The 14,996-nt window shown below is 40.7% G+C and overlaps 1 protein-coding gene and 2 long non-coding RNA genes across 5 annotated transcripts in view; 1 reads left to right on the top strand and 2 right to left on the bottom strand.

Moving 5' to 3' along the window:
• Positions 1 to 2,944: 2,944 nt before the first annotated feature.
• Positions 2,945 to 14,996, bottom strand: part of fam221a (family with sequence similarity 221 member A) — a 34,992-nt gene continuing 22,940 nt past the window's right edge. The window contains exons 2-7 of the mRNA XM_053447137.1: positions 13,388 to 13,576; positions 13,089 to 13,262; positions 12,835 to 13,025; positions 12,641 to 12,714; positions 12,425 to 12,557; positions 2,945 to 3,180 (exon numbers count right to left, since the gene is read on the bottom strand). Of these exons, the coding sequence (XP_053303112.1) occupies positions 3,092 to 3,180; positions 12,425 to 12,557; positions 12,641 to 12,714; positions 12,835 to 13,025; positions 13,089 to 13,262; positions 13,388 to 13,452 (726 nt within the window). The 5' untranslated portion in view covers positions 13,453 to 13,576 and the 3' untranslated portion in view covers positions 2,945 to 3,091. The remainder of the gene's footprint in view (positions 3,181 to 12,424; positions 12,558 to 12,640; positions 12,715 to 12,834; positions 13,026 to 13,088; positions 13,263 to 13,387; positions 13,577 to 14,996) is intronic.
• LOC128461946 (uncharacterized) lies at positions 3,871 to 6,666 on the top strand. 2 transcript variants are annotated; one of them, XR_008342309.1, is made up of 5 exons: positions 3,871 to 3,982; positions 4,391 to 4,573; positions 5,193 to 5,471; positions 6,040 to 6,187; positions 6,418 to 6,666. It is a non-coding gene; the product is annotated as an uncharacterized LOC128461946 (long non-coding RNA). The 2 variants fall into 2 exon arrangements; XR_008342308.1 differs by lacking the exons at positions 6,040 to 6,187; positions 6,418 to 6,666 and having other exon boundaries at positions 5,193 to 6,032.
• On the bottom strand, positions 8,134 to 10,905 carry LOC128461947 (uncharacterized). Of its 2 annotated transcripts, XR_008342311.1 has the most exons (5): positions 10,799 to 10,905; positions 10,208 to 10,390; positions 9,310 to 9,588; positions 8,594 to 8,741; positions 8,134 to 8,363 (listed from the first exon to the last, which is right to left on the bottom strand). It is a non-coding gene; the product is annotated as an uncharacterized LOC128461947 (long non-coding RNA). The 2 variants fall into 2 exon arrangements; XR_008342310.1 differs by lacking the exons at positions 8,134 to 8,363; positions 8,594 to 8,741 and having other exon boundaries at positions 8,762 to 9,588.

Here is a 14,996-nt window from a genome sequence, read left to right as displayed (position 1 = left end):
CAGCAGCAATCAAAACCGGAAGAACAACCCTTAGTTCAGAGGGGTTTAGGTTGCAGTTGATGATTCATCTGCTGACCCTTAAAATAACCCCGGCATGATTTGTGTAAAGTGTCTTCAATCAATAGTTTTAATGCTATATCATATTGGTCAGTTCAGTGCAAAGCTAAGATGGTTGGCTTAGCCTAGCATAAAGAAGGGCAAAAACTTGCCTGGATATACACAAGGGCAAATCTGTCGACCATCACTAAAACGTACTTATTAACACATTATACTCTATTTATTTAAAAAGCTTTACAGGAAACTCTTAAAGGTGAAAATCTTGCAACCTGAGAAAAATACATCCCAGTCCGAACCCGAGAGGTTTATGAATCTTTTCAGTGAATATTAAAAAACAGGATGACAACAGCGAGGAAATAGTAGGAATAGCCTCAAATAAGAGACTGAACCGAATACAAACATTTACCTTAAAGTAAATATCGACAGCTACCGTTGTTACACTGGCAGTAAACATGCTACCGATAATGGCCTGTAAGGGACAGAAAGAGAGGTATCGATCTCCTCTCTTGGCAAGAGGGCAGAAAAGCATGTATCCAGACATTTTTAATAATTTATTGAGGTATTAACAAACAAATATCTATTTATGTACACAAGACAACGGGATACAAAAGTCAACCTGTTAATGCAACTATATTAATTGAGTCCTATGTTTGACCCTTTTCCTCTGGTGGAAACGCTTTGTTAGTAGAGCTCCCTCACATAAAGCCTTAAAGGCAAACTTCTCCCATGTGCTACGTGGAAACCCCTTATATACATATTGTTGCTAAGCTGTATTGATAACTCTGCTCTTTATAAACAATAATTAACAGTACCATACCTGTGTTTATGGTAAGATATACACTCCACAGATAAGGGGTTGTGTATGGCTGCATGTATTTAAACCCACTTTTTGTTTGATATTCAGTCGTTATTATTGATTTAACTAAACCTATACAACACCCCCCCCCCCCCCTGTTTGTTATCATAGTGCTCTGTGGAAAAAGCTAAATCCATTTCTCTCCCCACTTGCTCCTCATCCTCCTCCTCGAGTCTGTCGACGCAGGAGGGGACCGGAGCAGAACCTCTGTGAAGTCGCTGCGTTGTCGATTCCCCACTGTCTCTACGACAAAAGAGAGACATCACGCACACAAAAAACACATGCACACACACTCTTACACTCTTTCAGGAGACCCGGGTGGTTTAGGGTAAGGTCTGTCCTAAAGGGACTACAGACAGAAGCGTGAAGCACTGGAAATCTGAGTGGATGGTGTTTGAAGGTAGCTTCGAGGCCCATTATTTAAACTGTTTTAATCCAAATCATTCCTCTCAGTTGTACCCGGTTGTCAGTTTCAAGGAATTCGTCCGTGCCTGTCCGTCTTGTCCTGTGTTTGCCCCGCCTAAGATTTTGCTAACTCTTTCTCAACCTGTGGGGAAATTAGGGGAGTGTGTTCTTGGTCTCCGGTTCAGTCAGTGTGTGCATACCCTGACCGTCAGTGGGGTAATTAAGTCATTCCTTTGGCAGTAATTGCCAATTTAATCTTCGGCACTCACCTCCTGGTTTGTAACATCGGATCCGTCAGTCAAACTGGGCGTGGTTTCCATGGGGATCAAGAAAGAGTTGTAGTCATTCCCTCTAAGCAACCCCACAGTAAATTACCTGTAGTCCCTTAAACGAGGGGTTGCCATGGCGAGCCAATTACCCTAAATTGTAATTGTGTCAGACTAATGTGCCAGGCCTTTACCTCTCAAATTAATTGGGTTTTCACTCTTTCATTCTCCACTGACTGCCTCATTTTTTTCTCACAGAGGGTCTCTATGAGGAAAGATGTCCAGGAGTAAGCGATGGAATCAAGTCAAGTGTTGTTGTTTTTTAAAGGATGCTTCATTATAACAGTCGACAAAGCTCTTCGGAGTCGTGAATGGGAAACATGATTGGTTTAAAGTGTGATTGCGGCTGTGAATTTGTGTGTAGCTGCTTTATGCTGTGGCAACCTGATGCCACAGTCGTCATCGATACGCGGTGGATTTGAAGTGTCAGATTTCAGAGGGGACCCAGGTGCATCCATGGCGTGCCTCAGGCGTAGCCCTACTTCCTTACCCTTAAGACCACCTGTTCAGCTCACACACACACACACACACACACACACACACACACACACACACACACACACACACACACACTTATTTGTACTTCTATCTCAGTCTGACACTCATTGATATAATGCCATCCCAGGCCCTTTAAATTAACCATAACCATCACAGCCAAATTCTAACCATAAAACAAATTCAACCAACCCCTCTGATTTATTTTAGAAAGTGAACACTGGTGGAAATGTCCTCACTTCATCAGGTTTACAGCTCAAACTGGTCCTCACAAAGATAGAAGTACAAGTAAAAACACCCCTCATTCCCTCAGGTTATACACTACTACACAGGTGACTTGAGATGCACTGGTCAGCCCCAGTGTGGATGCTGATCCAGTGTGACTTGCACGTCTGCACAGTGGGAACACATGAGTGGGTGTGAATCCCCACTCAGATCCCCGTTAAATGTATTTTGCACATTAAAAAAGACTTAGGAAAGTGGGCCGCCAATCAGACAAACCAAACCTCCTTCAAACCTTATTTACCGCGTGGATTAAATCAGCTCTCATCACCGCTGATCTGCCGTGAGGAATGGGATTAATCAATCGGGGACAATGCATCTATCCGCAAATTAAAAAACGCTGCTCGTAGCATGTGTGGTTTTGATGTTATTTTGGTGACGTGTTGAGTGGGCGGCTTAAAAGAACATCGATCACACAAACAGATGTGTAAACTGACCAATTTATGGAACACGTATGAGGAGATGAGGCACTTTCAGAAAACTGCAAAAGGGTATCAGCGATGTGAGCTACTGTAAATTCCATATGTGCCAGTCGATATCCTAAACAACACATGCTCAACATTATTTAGCCAACCTGACAATTTCAAGTTTTAGGACAAACGGCTCACGACAAAAAAACACAAACAACACGAAGTCCAACGCTGATGACATCTCCCATATGGTTTTCCTCCTAATGGTTGTGTTTCTTCTTGATTGTTGATGGTTGGTTAACCCTTGATGCTGAGCTGGTCTGCAGACAGCTGTCTTCTGTGTGTTGATCTGGAAGAGATGGAGCAGAGAAATCAGATGCGACGGTAACAAACAAATAATGTGTGTCTCACAGCAACCCAGTCTCATCAGAAAATGTTCAATGGCAACGTTGGTCCACTTGGACCGACGTTACCATCTCACAATCTGGCCTCTCAGATTGTGAGATGGTAACATTTAGTCCTCCCATTGTTTTGCATTGGCGTGTTCTCACGTCACGTGACTCTCAAGCTCCCGTCTGCGGAGAGGAAAAAATGGCGGAGATTCCTTGTTTTTTCAGATAAAAATATAATTTTGTAACTTAGTTTGGGCATAAAAATACATTCTGACACCATTTCTAGCGAGAAATGTGGTCTTTGCTTCCACAGTCTTCAGCCAGTTCGTGCTTATGATAAATATTTTAATAGTTATCACGCATGTTTTTATCGTTGCTATGATGGTTGCCATGACACCACGGGCGCAGCTTGGTGTTTAAATCACAGTCCCTGCGTGGTGTCCTTCAGTGATCGTGAATGTTATTCATGTTATATAATAGTAATATTTGAGGCTAGATTACATCTCTAATGACAAGGATCATGCGAGTCTGTTTATACCGAGGCCGGCCCGAGTGCGCGACCGGCCCGAGTCCGCGAGCCGAGCGGCCCGAGCGGCGCGAGCCGAGCGGCCCGAGTGCGCGAGCGGACCGAGTGCGCGAGCGGACATGACGTGTGGCTGTCGTAAAAACCCTATTTGTAAACAACCAGCCCTTTAACTCGGGGCTGCGTCATAAACACGGCGCGCTTGGAAGACCACGATGTCATCTTCCTTCTGTCAGGTAAGTAGTTTATTGTTTTTAAAGATCGTTACGATCTAGGTTTACAGTCCGAGTGCGGAGAGAGTCCGTCAATCCACACTATGGACGCTGTTCATCAGCTAATACGCCATTGTTAGCCACATGCTTCAGCCCACGGTAGCCTGTGCTACCTGGGAGGTGAATACATGGTTGTTGAAAGCAGTTCAAGACGCTTAGCTCATCATTGAGGGACGCTACAATATAAATATAAACATGAATTTGATTTATGAATGCTTTAGATTAATAAGGAGTGTATTTGTCTACCATTACTCCACAATATCAGGTCAATTTGGTTTAATGTATAGTATGCACTATGACAATAATGTTTCCATGTTATGGAGTTGCGATTCATTTTATAAAACAATTGCTATGTTCTGTTTTTTAATCAAGGAGGATCCAAGTGAAGCTACAGGAGTTTCATTAACGTCAACAACTTGGACCAAACAGTTTGTTTTGCTTGATGAAGAGCAGGAAGGGCAGCCTGGAGAGAAAGAGAAGCCGGGTTGAGCCCACTACCATCATCCACGTACCACGAGGAAGATGAGGGAGAGAAATGATCCTACCATTAAAGAGGTACTTTTAAGTTACATACCAGAAAAAACATTTTATATAATTTGCCAAATATACATTTTTATTAAATCCCCAAAGTACACTTGCTGAAATACAAGTTAATATCACACTGAAAGAATTTTGATCAATCATGCTTCCCTGCTGTGATTGTTTAACTAGGAAAACAACTTTTTCCACAGGAAGGCAAGTAAATTTAAGGAATACATGTGCAAAGTTTTCCTCTGTTATGTATAATGATGACCCCCATCAAACATAATGTTAGCAATATTTACACCTTTTAATTTATACTGTTTATTTCTGTCTACATGTGTGAATTTGCCTTCATTAGTTTCAGAAAAGAGCGATGATGTATCGGTCAGTGGGCGGCAGCACGAGACTCCGCAAACTAGTCTGTAAGCAAAGCAGACGAAGGCATCGAGGTTGCGGCCTGCCATCATTGTTATTTTGCTTAAGGGACTGAATATGTTTCATGTAGAAATATTAGCATTTCCCTTATATCTACCAAAACTGCTTGTTTCACAGACTGCAGTTTTGTTTTGATCCGATGTGGTGTGCAAATACAACCGTATCTGCAATGGGTTGTGGGGCATTAACATTTGTAACTCTAATTTTGTTTTGACAGACTGTGAAAAGAACGTTGAGAACATCACCACTCTACAGGAAGACACAGTCCAGTAATGGGTGTCAGAAGTTCAGTAGTGAACGACAGGTACTGTGGAAAAATATGTGTCATTGTTGTACAATGTCCTTTGACTCTGTTTAAACAAGGTTAACACAAAAAGGTTTGATTGTAAACTGATATCAGTATGAATTCATGTTATTCTCCTCGTCAAAAGAAACAAACAATCCAAATTACCTGCAGAAAGCCCTTGATGGACGCTTCAGCTGCATCGTCAGACTGGTGAGACAGCAAGATGCCAACTTTAATGCCAATTTATTTGTGTAACATTCTGTGACCAAATGTATAGATAACTTTTTGTAGATTGTAAAAATAGATAACCCATTTATTACAAAAAAACTACACTAGAATTATCGCACTGCGTTGTATGACTCCGCTAACCAGAGCAGTGTCCGTCTACATATTTCTACATATTTTCTCTCATATAAATGACACTGTATCTCTTGACAACTGAAACCATAAGATGAGGTCAGTGTGGCCTTGACCTTTTTACTTTAAGACAAATACAAAGTTAGACAATCCGAAAACATGCAGTTATGCCTCCGGCGACTCGCTATTGCAGAGGCATTAAAACCGTAGTGTAGTAGATTGGATTTTATTGGTGTTACATTGGACATCTTGTATGGGTACACCAAAAAATATATTTGGTTTCACATTCTAGATGGCAATAAGCAGAGTCATCAACTCAGGAAAAATATTTCTGTAGAAAAGAAAGCCTTGTATGTGTGTATGTATACATACACACAAACGCACAATTGAGACGTTTTTGTCTTTTATCATATATTCTCAGGCAGTACTGATGCATTTACTGAGAGGGGACGTGAGGGCCTACTCTGCGTGCTCAGAGTTCAAGCCCAGCAGGCTGCAGCGGGCCTGACATATTCTGGAACAGCAGCACAGTCTTTGGATGACTCCTCTGAAGATGAAAACATGGCGAGGTACTTCTCCACTGATGAAGAACTGTGAGGGCTGTGATTAGCTACACTCTCTTGCTACAATGCTACTCATGCTACTCCCTGGCAGCCTTAGGAAGGCATTAGCTTGCTGTGTGGTAGCTGTTAGCTTCAGCATTTTTAGTTTTTAGTGGCCTGTCTGACGTTTATGTTAAAAAAAAATCAGAGGGAACCATCTTCATAATTTAACACTATGGTTTGTTTGTGTCCTTCAGTTCTTCTCAAGAGAAGCAGTACAGGTGTGCCTCAGCTCCACGGTCCCTCCTGCAGCCTCCGCTCCTGATGCTAACCTCATGTCTCCATCACACCAAGCAGCAGACCTGGATTGACAGACCTTTCTCCAGAGCTGCCCCCTCCCTCTGAAACCCCCCTCTCCAAAACACTATTTGTGTAGTTTTTAAAGTATTTTTTGCATGAGAATTGTTGATCATAACATTTCCAGCAGATGCCTTAATATAATGTTTGTGCACAATAAATGACATTGATCATAACATAATGGTATTTCCTTGCACTTCTACACCATGATATTGTCAGATAAGATGCTGATTACATTAAAGCAGTGAATGCTCTGCTTTAAGCAACATAAACACACAATGATTCAATGGATCTGAAGTAGAATGGGCACATTACATTCTGTAGAGAATGCCTCAGTTATGGAAGTCAGAAAATAACTTTCTTTATCTGAGGTTCCAGCCATTTATAGTCACAGCAAAGCACACAGGTCTGGTTGTCTAAGTGGCGCCCATATCATTGTTTAAGATGTGTAACATCAAGTTTGTGTTTCAGTGCAAAATTAGTCATTAGTCAAGAGTTCACCATCTTGTTTACACTAAAATTAGGTGACCCAGATGTTTCACAATGCAATCTGATAAGGTCTTATGAGAAACATTCTTAACATTAAAGAAATCAACACAGAGGATAGCAATATCTGTTTGACTTTAATCAGTAGCTGGTAATCGGCAGCCTGACTTATTCAAACACATTAATACTACAATGAATGAGGCAGGGCCTTCTATCAGAAATCAACTATATTGTCACGTTATGTTTCTCTTGAGCACATGGAAATTACCTTCAGCTTCCACTTACTGTCACCTGAACCATACTGTTATTTCTGTATCTACAGTGACTTTTAGGAAAACATATACTAGAGGGCAATGTATAAACATTAATACATCTTATTTATATAGAGCTTTTCAAGAAGTGCAAGTACTAAACTGAGGGAAAGCTAATACAAACAATATATATATATCTTATTTCCATGTGCCAGGACAGCCTCACACTTGGATATAAACCAATTTTAGAATACATTTGCTTATACTGGAGATCTTTTAAATTAATGTCCCAGAAATGATTTCTGATGGAAAACCCCTGCCTTATTCATTGTAGTATTAATGTGTTTGAATAAGTCAGGCCGCTGATTATCAGCTACGGATTAAAGTCAAACAGATATTGCTATCCTCTGTGTTGATTTCTTTAATGTTAAGAATGTTTCTCATAAGACCTTATCAGATTGCATTGTGAAACATCTGGGTCACCTAATTTTAGTGTAAAGAAGAAGGTGAACTCTTGACTAATGACTAATTTTGCACTGAAACACAAACTTGATGTTACACATCTTAAACAATATGATATGGGCGCCACTTAGACAACCAGACCTGTGTGCTTTGCTGTGACTATAAATGACTGGAACCTCAGATAAAGAAAGTTATTTTCTGACTTCCATAACTGAGGCATTCTCTACAGAATGTAATGTGCCCATTCTACTTCAGATCCATTGAATCATTGTGTGTTTATGTTGCTTAAAGCAGAGCATTCACTGCTTTAATGTAATCAGCATCTTATCTGACAATATCATGGTGTAGAAGTGCAAGGAAATACCATTATGTTATGATCAATGTCATTTATTGTGCACAAACATTATATTAAGGCATCTGCTGGAAATGTTATGATCAACAATTCTCATGCAAAAAATACTTTAAAAACTACACAAATAGTGTTTTGGAGAGGGGGGTTTCAGAGGGAGGGGGCAGCTCTGGAGAAAGGTCTGTCAATCCAGGTCTGCTGCTTGGTGTGATGGAGACATGAGGTTAGCATCAGGAGCGGAGGCTGCAGGAGGGACCGTGGAGCTGAGGCACACCTGTACTGCTTCTCTTGAGAAGAACTGAAGGACACAAACAAACCATAGTGTTAAATTATGAAGATGGTTCCCTCTGATTTTTTTTTAACATAAACATCAGACAGGCCACTAAAAACTAAAAATGCTGAAGCTAACAGCTACCACACAGCAAGCTAATGCCTTCCTAAGGCTGCCAGGGAGTAGCATGAGTAGCATTGTAGCAAGAGAGTGTAGCTAATCACAGCCCTCACAGTTCTTCATCAGTGGAGAAGTACCTCGCCATGTTTTCATCTTCAGAGGAGTCATCCAAAGACTGTGCTGCTGTTCCAGAATATGTCAGGCCCGCTGCAGCCTGCTGGGCTTGAACTCTGAGCACGCAGAGTAGGCCCTCACGTCCCCTCTCAGTAAATGCATCAGTACTGCCTGAGAATATATGATAAAAGACAAAAACGTCTCAATTGTGCGTTTGTGTGTATGTATACATACACACATACAAGGCTTTCTTTTCTACAGAAATATTTTTCCTGAGTTGATGACTCTGCTTATTGCCATCTAGAATGTGAAACCAAATATATTTTTTGGTGTACCCATACAAGATGTCCAATGTAACACCAATAAAATCCAATCTACTACACTACGGTTTTAATGCCTCTGCAATAGCGAGTCGCCGGAGGCATAACTGCATGTTTTCGGATTGTCTAACTTTGTATTTGTCTTAAAGTAAAAAGGTCAAGGCCACACTGACCTCATCTTATGGTTTCAGTTGTCAAGAGATACAGTGTCATTTATATGAGAGAAAATATGTAGAAATATGTAGACGGACACTGCTCTGGTTAGCGGAGTCATACAACGCAGTGCGATAATTCTAGTGTAGTTTTTTTGTAATAAATGGGTTATCTATTTTTACAATCTACAAAAAGTTATCTATACATTTGGTCACAGAATGTTACACAAATAAATTGGCATTAAAGTTGGCATCTTGCTGTCTCACCAGTCTGACGATGCAGCTGAAGCGTCCATCAAGGGCTTTCTGCAGGTAATTTGGATTGTTTGTTTCTTTTGACGAGGAGAATAACATGAATTCATACTGATATCAGTTTACAATCAAACCTTTTTGTGTTAACCTTGTTTAAACAGAGTCAAAGGACATTGTACAACAATGACACATATTTTTCCACAGTACCTGTCGTTCACTACTGAACTTCTGACACCCATTACTGGACTGTGTCTTCCTGTAGAGTGGTGATGTTCTCAACGTTCTTTTCACAGTCTGTCAAAACAAAATTAGAGTTACAAATGTTAATGCCCCACAACCCATTGCAGATACGGTTGTATTTGCACACCACATCGGATCAAAACAAAACTGCAGTCTGTGAAACAAGCAGTTTTGGTAGATATAAGGGAAATGCTAATATTTCTACATGAAACATATTCAGTCCCTTAAGCAAAATAACAATGATGGCAGGCCGCAACCTCGATGCCTTCGTCTGCTTTGCTTACAGACTAGTTTGCGGAGTCTCGTGCTGCCGCCCACTGACCGATACATCATCGCTCTTTTCTGAAACTAATGAAGGCAAATTCACACATGTAGACAGAAATAAACAGTATAAATTAAAAGGTGTAAATATTGCTAACATTATGTTTGATGGGGGTCATCATTATACATAACAGAGGAAAACTTTGCACATGTATTCCTTAAATTTACTTGCCTTCCTGTGGAAAAAGTTGTTTTCCTAGTTAAACAATCACAGCAGGGAAGCATGATTGATCAAAATTCTTTCAGTGTGATATTAACTTGTATTTCAGCAAGTGTACTTTGGGGATTTAATAAAAATGTATATTTGGCAAATTATATAAAATGTTTTTTCTGGTATGTAACTTAAAAGTACCTCTTTAATGGTAGGATCATTTCTCTCCCTCATCTTCCTCGTGGTACGTGGATGATGGTAGTGGGCTCAACCCGGCTTCTCTTTCTCTCCAGGCTGCCCTTCCTGCTCTTCATCAAGCAAAACAAACTGTTTGGTCCAAGTTGTTGACGTTAATGAAACTCCTGTAGCTTCACTTGGATCCTCCTTGATTAAAAAACAGAACATAGCAATTGTTTTATAAAATGAATCGCAACTCCATAACATGGAAACATTATTGTCATAGTGCATACTATACATTAAACCAAATTGACCTGATATTGTGGAGTAATGGTAGACAAATACACTCCTTATTAATCTAAAGCATTCATAAATCAAATTCATGTTTATATTTATATTGTAGCGTCCCTCAATGATGAGCTAAGCGTCTTGAACTGCTTTCAACAACCATGTATTCACCTCCCAGGTAGCACAGGCTACCGTGGGCTGAAGCATGTGGCTAACAATGGCGTATTAGCTGATGAACAGCGTCCATAGTGTGGATTGACGGACTCTCTCCGCACTCGGACTGTAAACCTAGATCGTAACGATCTTTAAAAACAATAAACTACTTACCTGACAGAAGGAAGATGACATCGTGGTCTTCCAAGCGCGCCGTGTTTATGACGCAGTCCCGAGTTAAAGGGCTGGTTGTTTACAAATAGGGTTTTTACGACAGCCACACGTCATGTCCGCTCGCGCACTCGGTCCGCTCGCGCACTCGGGCCGCTCGGCTCGCGCCGCTCGGGCCGCTCGGCTCGCGGACTCGGGCCGGTCGCGCACTCGGGCCGGCCTCGGTATAAACAGACTCGCATGATCCTTGTCATTAGAGATGTAATCTAGCCTCAAATATTACTATTATATAACATGAATAACATTCACGATCACTGAAGGACACCACGCAGGGACTGTGATTTAAACACCAAGCTGCGCCCGTGGTGCCATGGCAACCATCATAGCAACGATAAAAACATGCGTGATAACTATTAAAATATTTATCATAAGCACGAACTGGCTGAAGACTGTGGAAGCAAAGACCACATTTCTCGCTAGAAATGGTGTCAGAATGTATTTTTATGCCCAAACTAAGTTACAAAATTATATTTTTATCTGAAAAAACAAGGAATCTCCGCCATTTTTTCCTCTCCGCAGACGGGAGCTTGAGAGTCACGTGACGTGAGAACACGCCAATGCAAAACAATGGGAGGACTAAATGTTACCATCTCACAATCTGAGAGGCCAGATTGTGAGATGGTAACGTCGGTCCAAGTGGACCAACGTTGCCATTGAACATTTTCTGATGAGACTGGGTTGCTCACAGATAGGGAGCTTATTCAATATTTTAAGTATGTGATTACAAAATTGCCCCTGATGTGAAACGGTGACTAAAACCATTCATGTGCACCACCTAGCACATATTCATATTTTACAGAATGTCAGTTTTTTTCAATTCATCCACCTCCAATTACCCTAAAACCCTAAAACAAAAGAAAATGGCGGTTACAACAGACCTGAGCTTCTGAAGGATGTTTGGGAGCGAGTCTCATTCAGGATATTTTCATGTGAGATTTTAGTCTCTTACCTCAGCACCTTTGTGTGAGGATAGCAAGAGCCAAATCGTGGCATAATCAGTCAAAAGCATATTAAATCATGCATAATGAACTACACGCGAATGGATGATAAATGTAATTAATGTCGCACGTTCAGTCATTAATTACATTTGCCCTGGGTTCTCAGAGGAAGTGAAAATGACCCCTCAAACGTTGAGGAAGCCATTAGAAATAATGAACTCACGTTGGCTTTCTGACAGCATTTTTTTTGTCGTTTTAAGATAGCATAATCCTTTTTGTATCCATAATCTGTTTATCCAGTACTGATGCTGCGCTGCTCTTTGCTGCCCCCACATGCCTCGTAGTGGAACTTCCTTCACCTTTTGTCCAATGCAAGCCCACACGTCCACTATGTTTCCGTCTTTACAGAGGCCTGATGAATGGAAGAAAGCCTGAGCTGAGAATTAGCCTGACTGGTATCCGTTGTGCCTGCGAGCTGATGTTGCTCCATGTGACCACATGTGCAAGGAATGTTCCAGACTCATGATACCAGACTGACAACAAAGCTCTTCTCTCATCCTACACACAACCATTTTTAAGATGGATCTGTTATTGTAGCTTCTATTGTAGAGGTTGTCAAATAAACAGGTACCTGAGCCACAGGCCTCCAGGTCGAGGTAGCCGTCCAGGAGGGAGCTGAACCCCGTCAGCCCCCCCATGGCAGCGTAGGGGACATCCCTGCCCACAGGCCGACCCCGTGCCTCCCTCTCCGATTTTGTCTCAACCTGCAAAGTGAAATAAAGCCTGAGGGCATTGCAATTTTTTGAAGTTATCTAAAGAAAGATCCTGTGTTTAAAGTTGTTCTCACCAGGGTCTGGTGGGCAGAGCTGGGTTGACCACACCCACAGGTGAAGGTGCTCTGGAACCCAGAGCAGGATCTGCCTGTAGTTTTTTTTTTATCAAGAATCAGGTATGTGAAAATTACCTTTAACACTAGCTGTATATAAGATTATTCCCAGTTAAGAGATAATTTCTGCTAGTTTATGCCATTTTCGGACTCACACTTCTTGCACAGGTGTCCCATGGCTTCCCTGTGGTCCTGAGGTAAGTGCTTACACCTGCAGCGGACTGGGTTTGGCCCATTTCGAGGAACATACTGAAAGGCAGGACAGCGACATCCCCTCACCTGACACGGTAGAGCCAGAGGCCGCTCAGAGGGGACCACCTCAAACTCTGTCTTATGTTGCTTGTACCTAGACGACATCATGACATGGAGAGGGACGTCTCATTTAATGTGTTATAGTGTATTGCAGTACCTATGTGAGCAGAAGCACTGAGTCTCTGGACCAATCAGTTTGCAGTCGATACCATCAGGCATCCCAAAGCTCACAAACAGTCTGTTCTTCATGCGGTGAGGGAGGACCGTCCTCTTGTACTCCTCATACTGCTCTGGGCTCATCAGCCTTCCTCCATCATCATCACCAACAATCCTTACAAAGACAAACCACTATTAGATACAGTAAAGACTATTATTTGAAATATAACTTTAAACCCTCCAGTGGTTATTAAAGCCAAGATCTACTTTAAAAGCCCCCAGTCTGATATTGAGACAAACCTTCTGTACTCGCAGTACTCATCCACCGCTTCCAAGGCTGATTTATCGAGACTTATCTTCTCCATGGTCAGAAATCCGAACCTTAAACCTGTGGGCTTTTCGTCAAAGGCAACAAACAACTTCTGTTTACTTCCCGAGAGGTTCCCATGGAAATGGATTTAGACATCCCTCTAATGGTCGAAAAGAGAACTGCAAAAAAGGAAAGAAATGCAAAAACGATATTATTTGTAAAAATTTAAACTATGGAAGAGTATTAGAGCCAGGTATAAGGTACCTTAAAAATGTTTTAAGGTTTTTACATTTTTTAGTTGAATTAAATGCTTATATGATAATATTGAAATAAAAAAAGACTTAAATTAGTAGAAGAGAATTTTTTTGCATTTTAAAGAATAAAGTGGAAATATTGAAAATAAAGTAAACTCCCCTGGTCCATGATCAAATCCAGTTGTTCCATCTGTCCAAGCTTGTGTGGCTTCTCCCTCTGAACAAACACGTTTTGTGCATAATCTCTTCAAAGACCTATTACTGATTATCACACTGTGTTTCTCTACTAAGACACATAATATTCCTGTTACTGAAGAAAGAGGCGTAGTGAGTCTGAAGAAAAATTTCACTCATCCATTTCAACAAGGTAGTTTGTAGAGGCCGTCATATGCATTAACATTAGTAGTTTGATATATTCGTACAAAATTGACTTTAATTTCAAATTTAAACTTTCTTTTTTTTATTATCATCATTCCAACTCTTTTCAGTTTGACTTTAGTCTTGACATTTGGGCTGTATTTGCAATATTGAAAAACAAAGCTCCTTTGACTTGTGGTAGGACATTTCAACTTTTTAAATGACATTTTTTCATAATTTGCAATATTCAATATTAAATAAGAAATGTCCTCTGATTTAGTTCAACTTCATTCCTGACTATTCGACTTCATGCTTGACATTTCAACTGTATTCTCGATATATGATATGAAAAAATAAATTTTCTCTGATTAAGTTTGACCTTATTCTTGACATTTTGACTTTTTTCTTAACACGTTGACTTTATTCTCAACATGAAGTATTAAAAAAAGAAATCTTCTGTTTACTCCGCCTGCTTGGCCATAATAGTCGTCCATAAAAATCATGTGGATGGAGAAAAAAACTGAGATTTAATGTACATCAAATTAAAGATGTCAAACGAGGCATTACCTCCTTTTGGCAGTAGGTGGTGCTATCACTCTTCTCTTCAAATCGTATAAATCTTCCATTTTAGCAACAGTCTACGACATCAAAGGAATCTATGAACACTGACGCTTACATTGGAACAAACTGACTTCAAAGAATTATTTGGTTAATGAATCCCTTGAAGTTTCCTTTTATATAAAGACGGTGGAGTTAAAAGGTAAGTTATTCTTTAAGAGTAATCACATGAACGACAAAGCTCAACAGTGCAGTAAATCTAGGAAAGGACCATAATGGCACACGAGATGAATGTTCAGCTGATACATTTCCCTCTAAACCTTGCAGCTGTCCTCTCTGAAGACAGCAAGAAACATAGGGAGGACAGGATAGAGACAGGTAAATTCAAATACTGAGGTTATATGAGCTGACAGAACAGTCAGTGTGATCG

Source organism: Pleuronectes platessa, chromosome 18 (genome assembly GCF_947347685.1).
Source record: "Pleuronectes platessa chromosome 18, fPlePla1.1, whole genome shotgun sequence".
NCBI lineage: Eukaryota > Metazoa > Chordata > Actinopteri > Pleuronectiformes > Pleuronectidae > Pleuronectes > Pleuronectes platessa.
The sequence above is the reverse complement of the archived record's forward strand: the minus strand, read 5'-3'. Positions and strand labels throughout refer to the sequence as shown.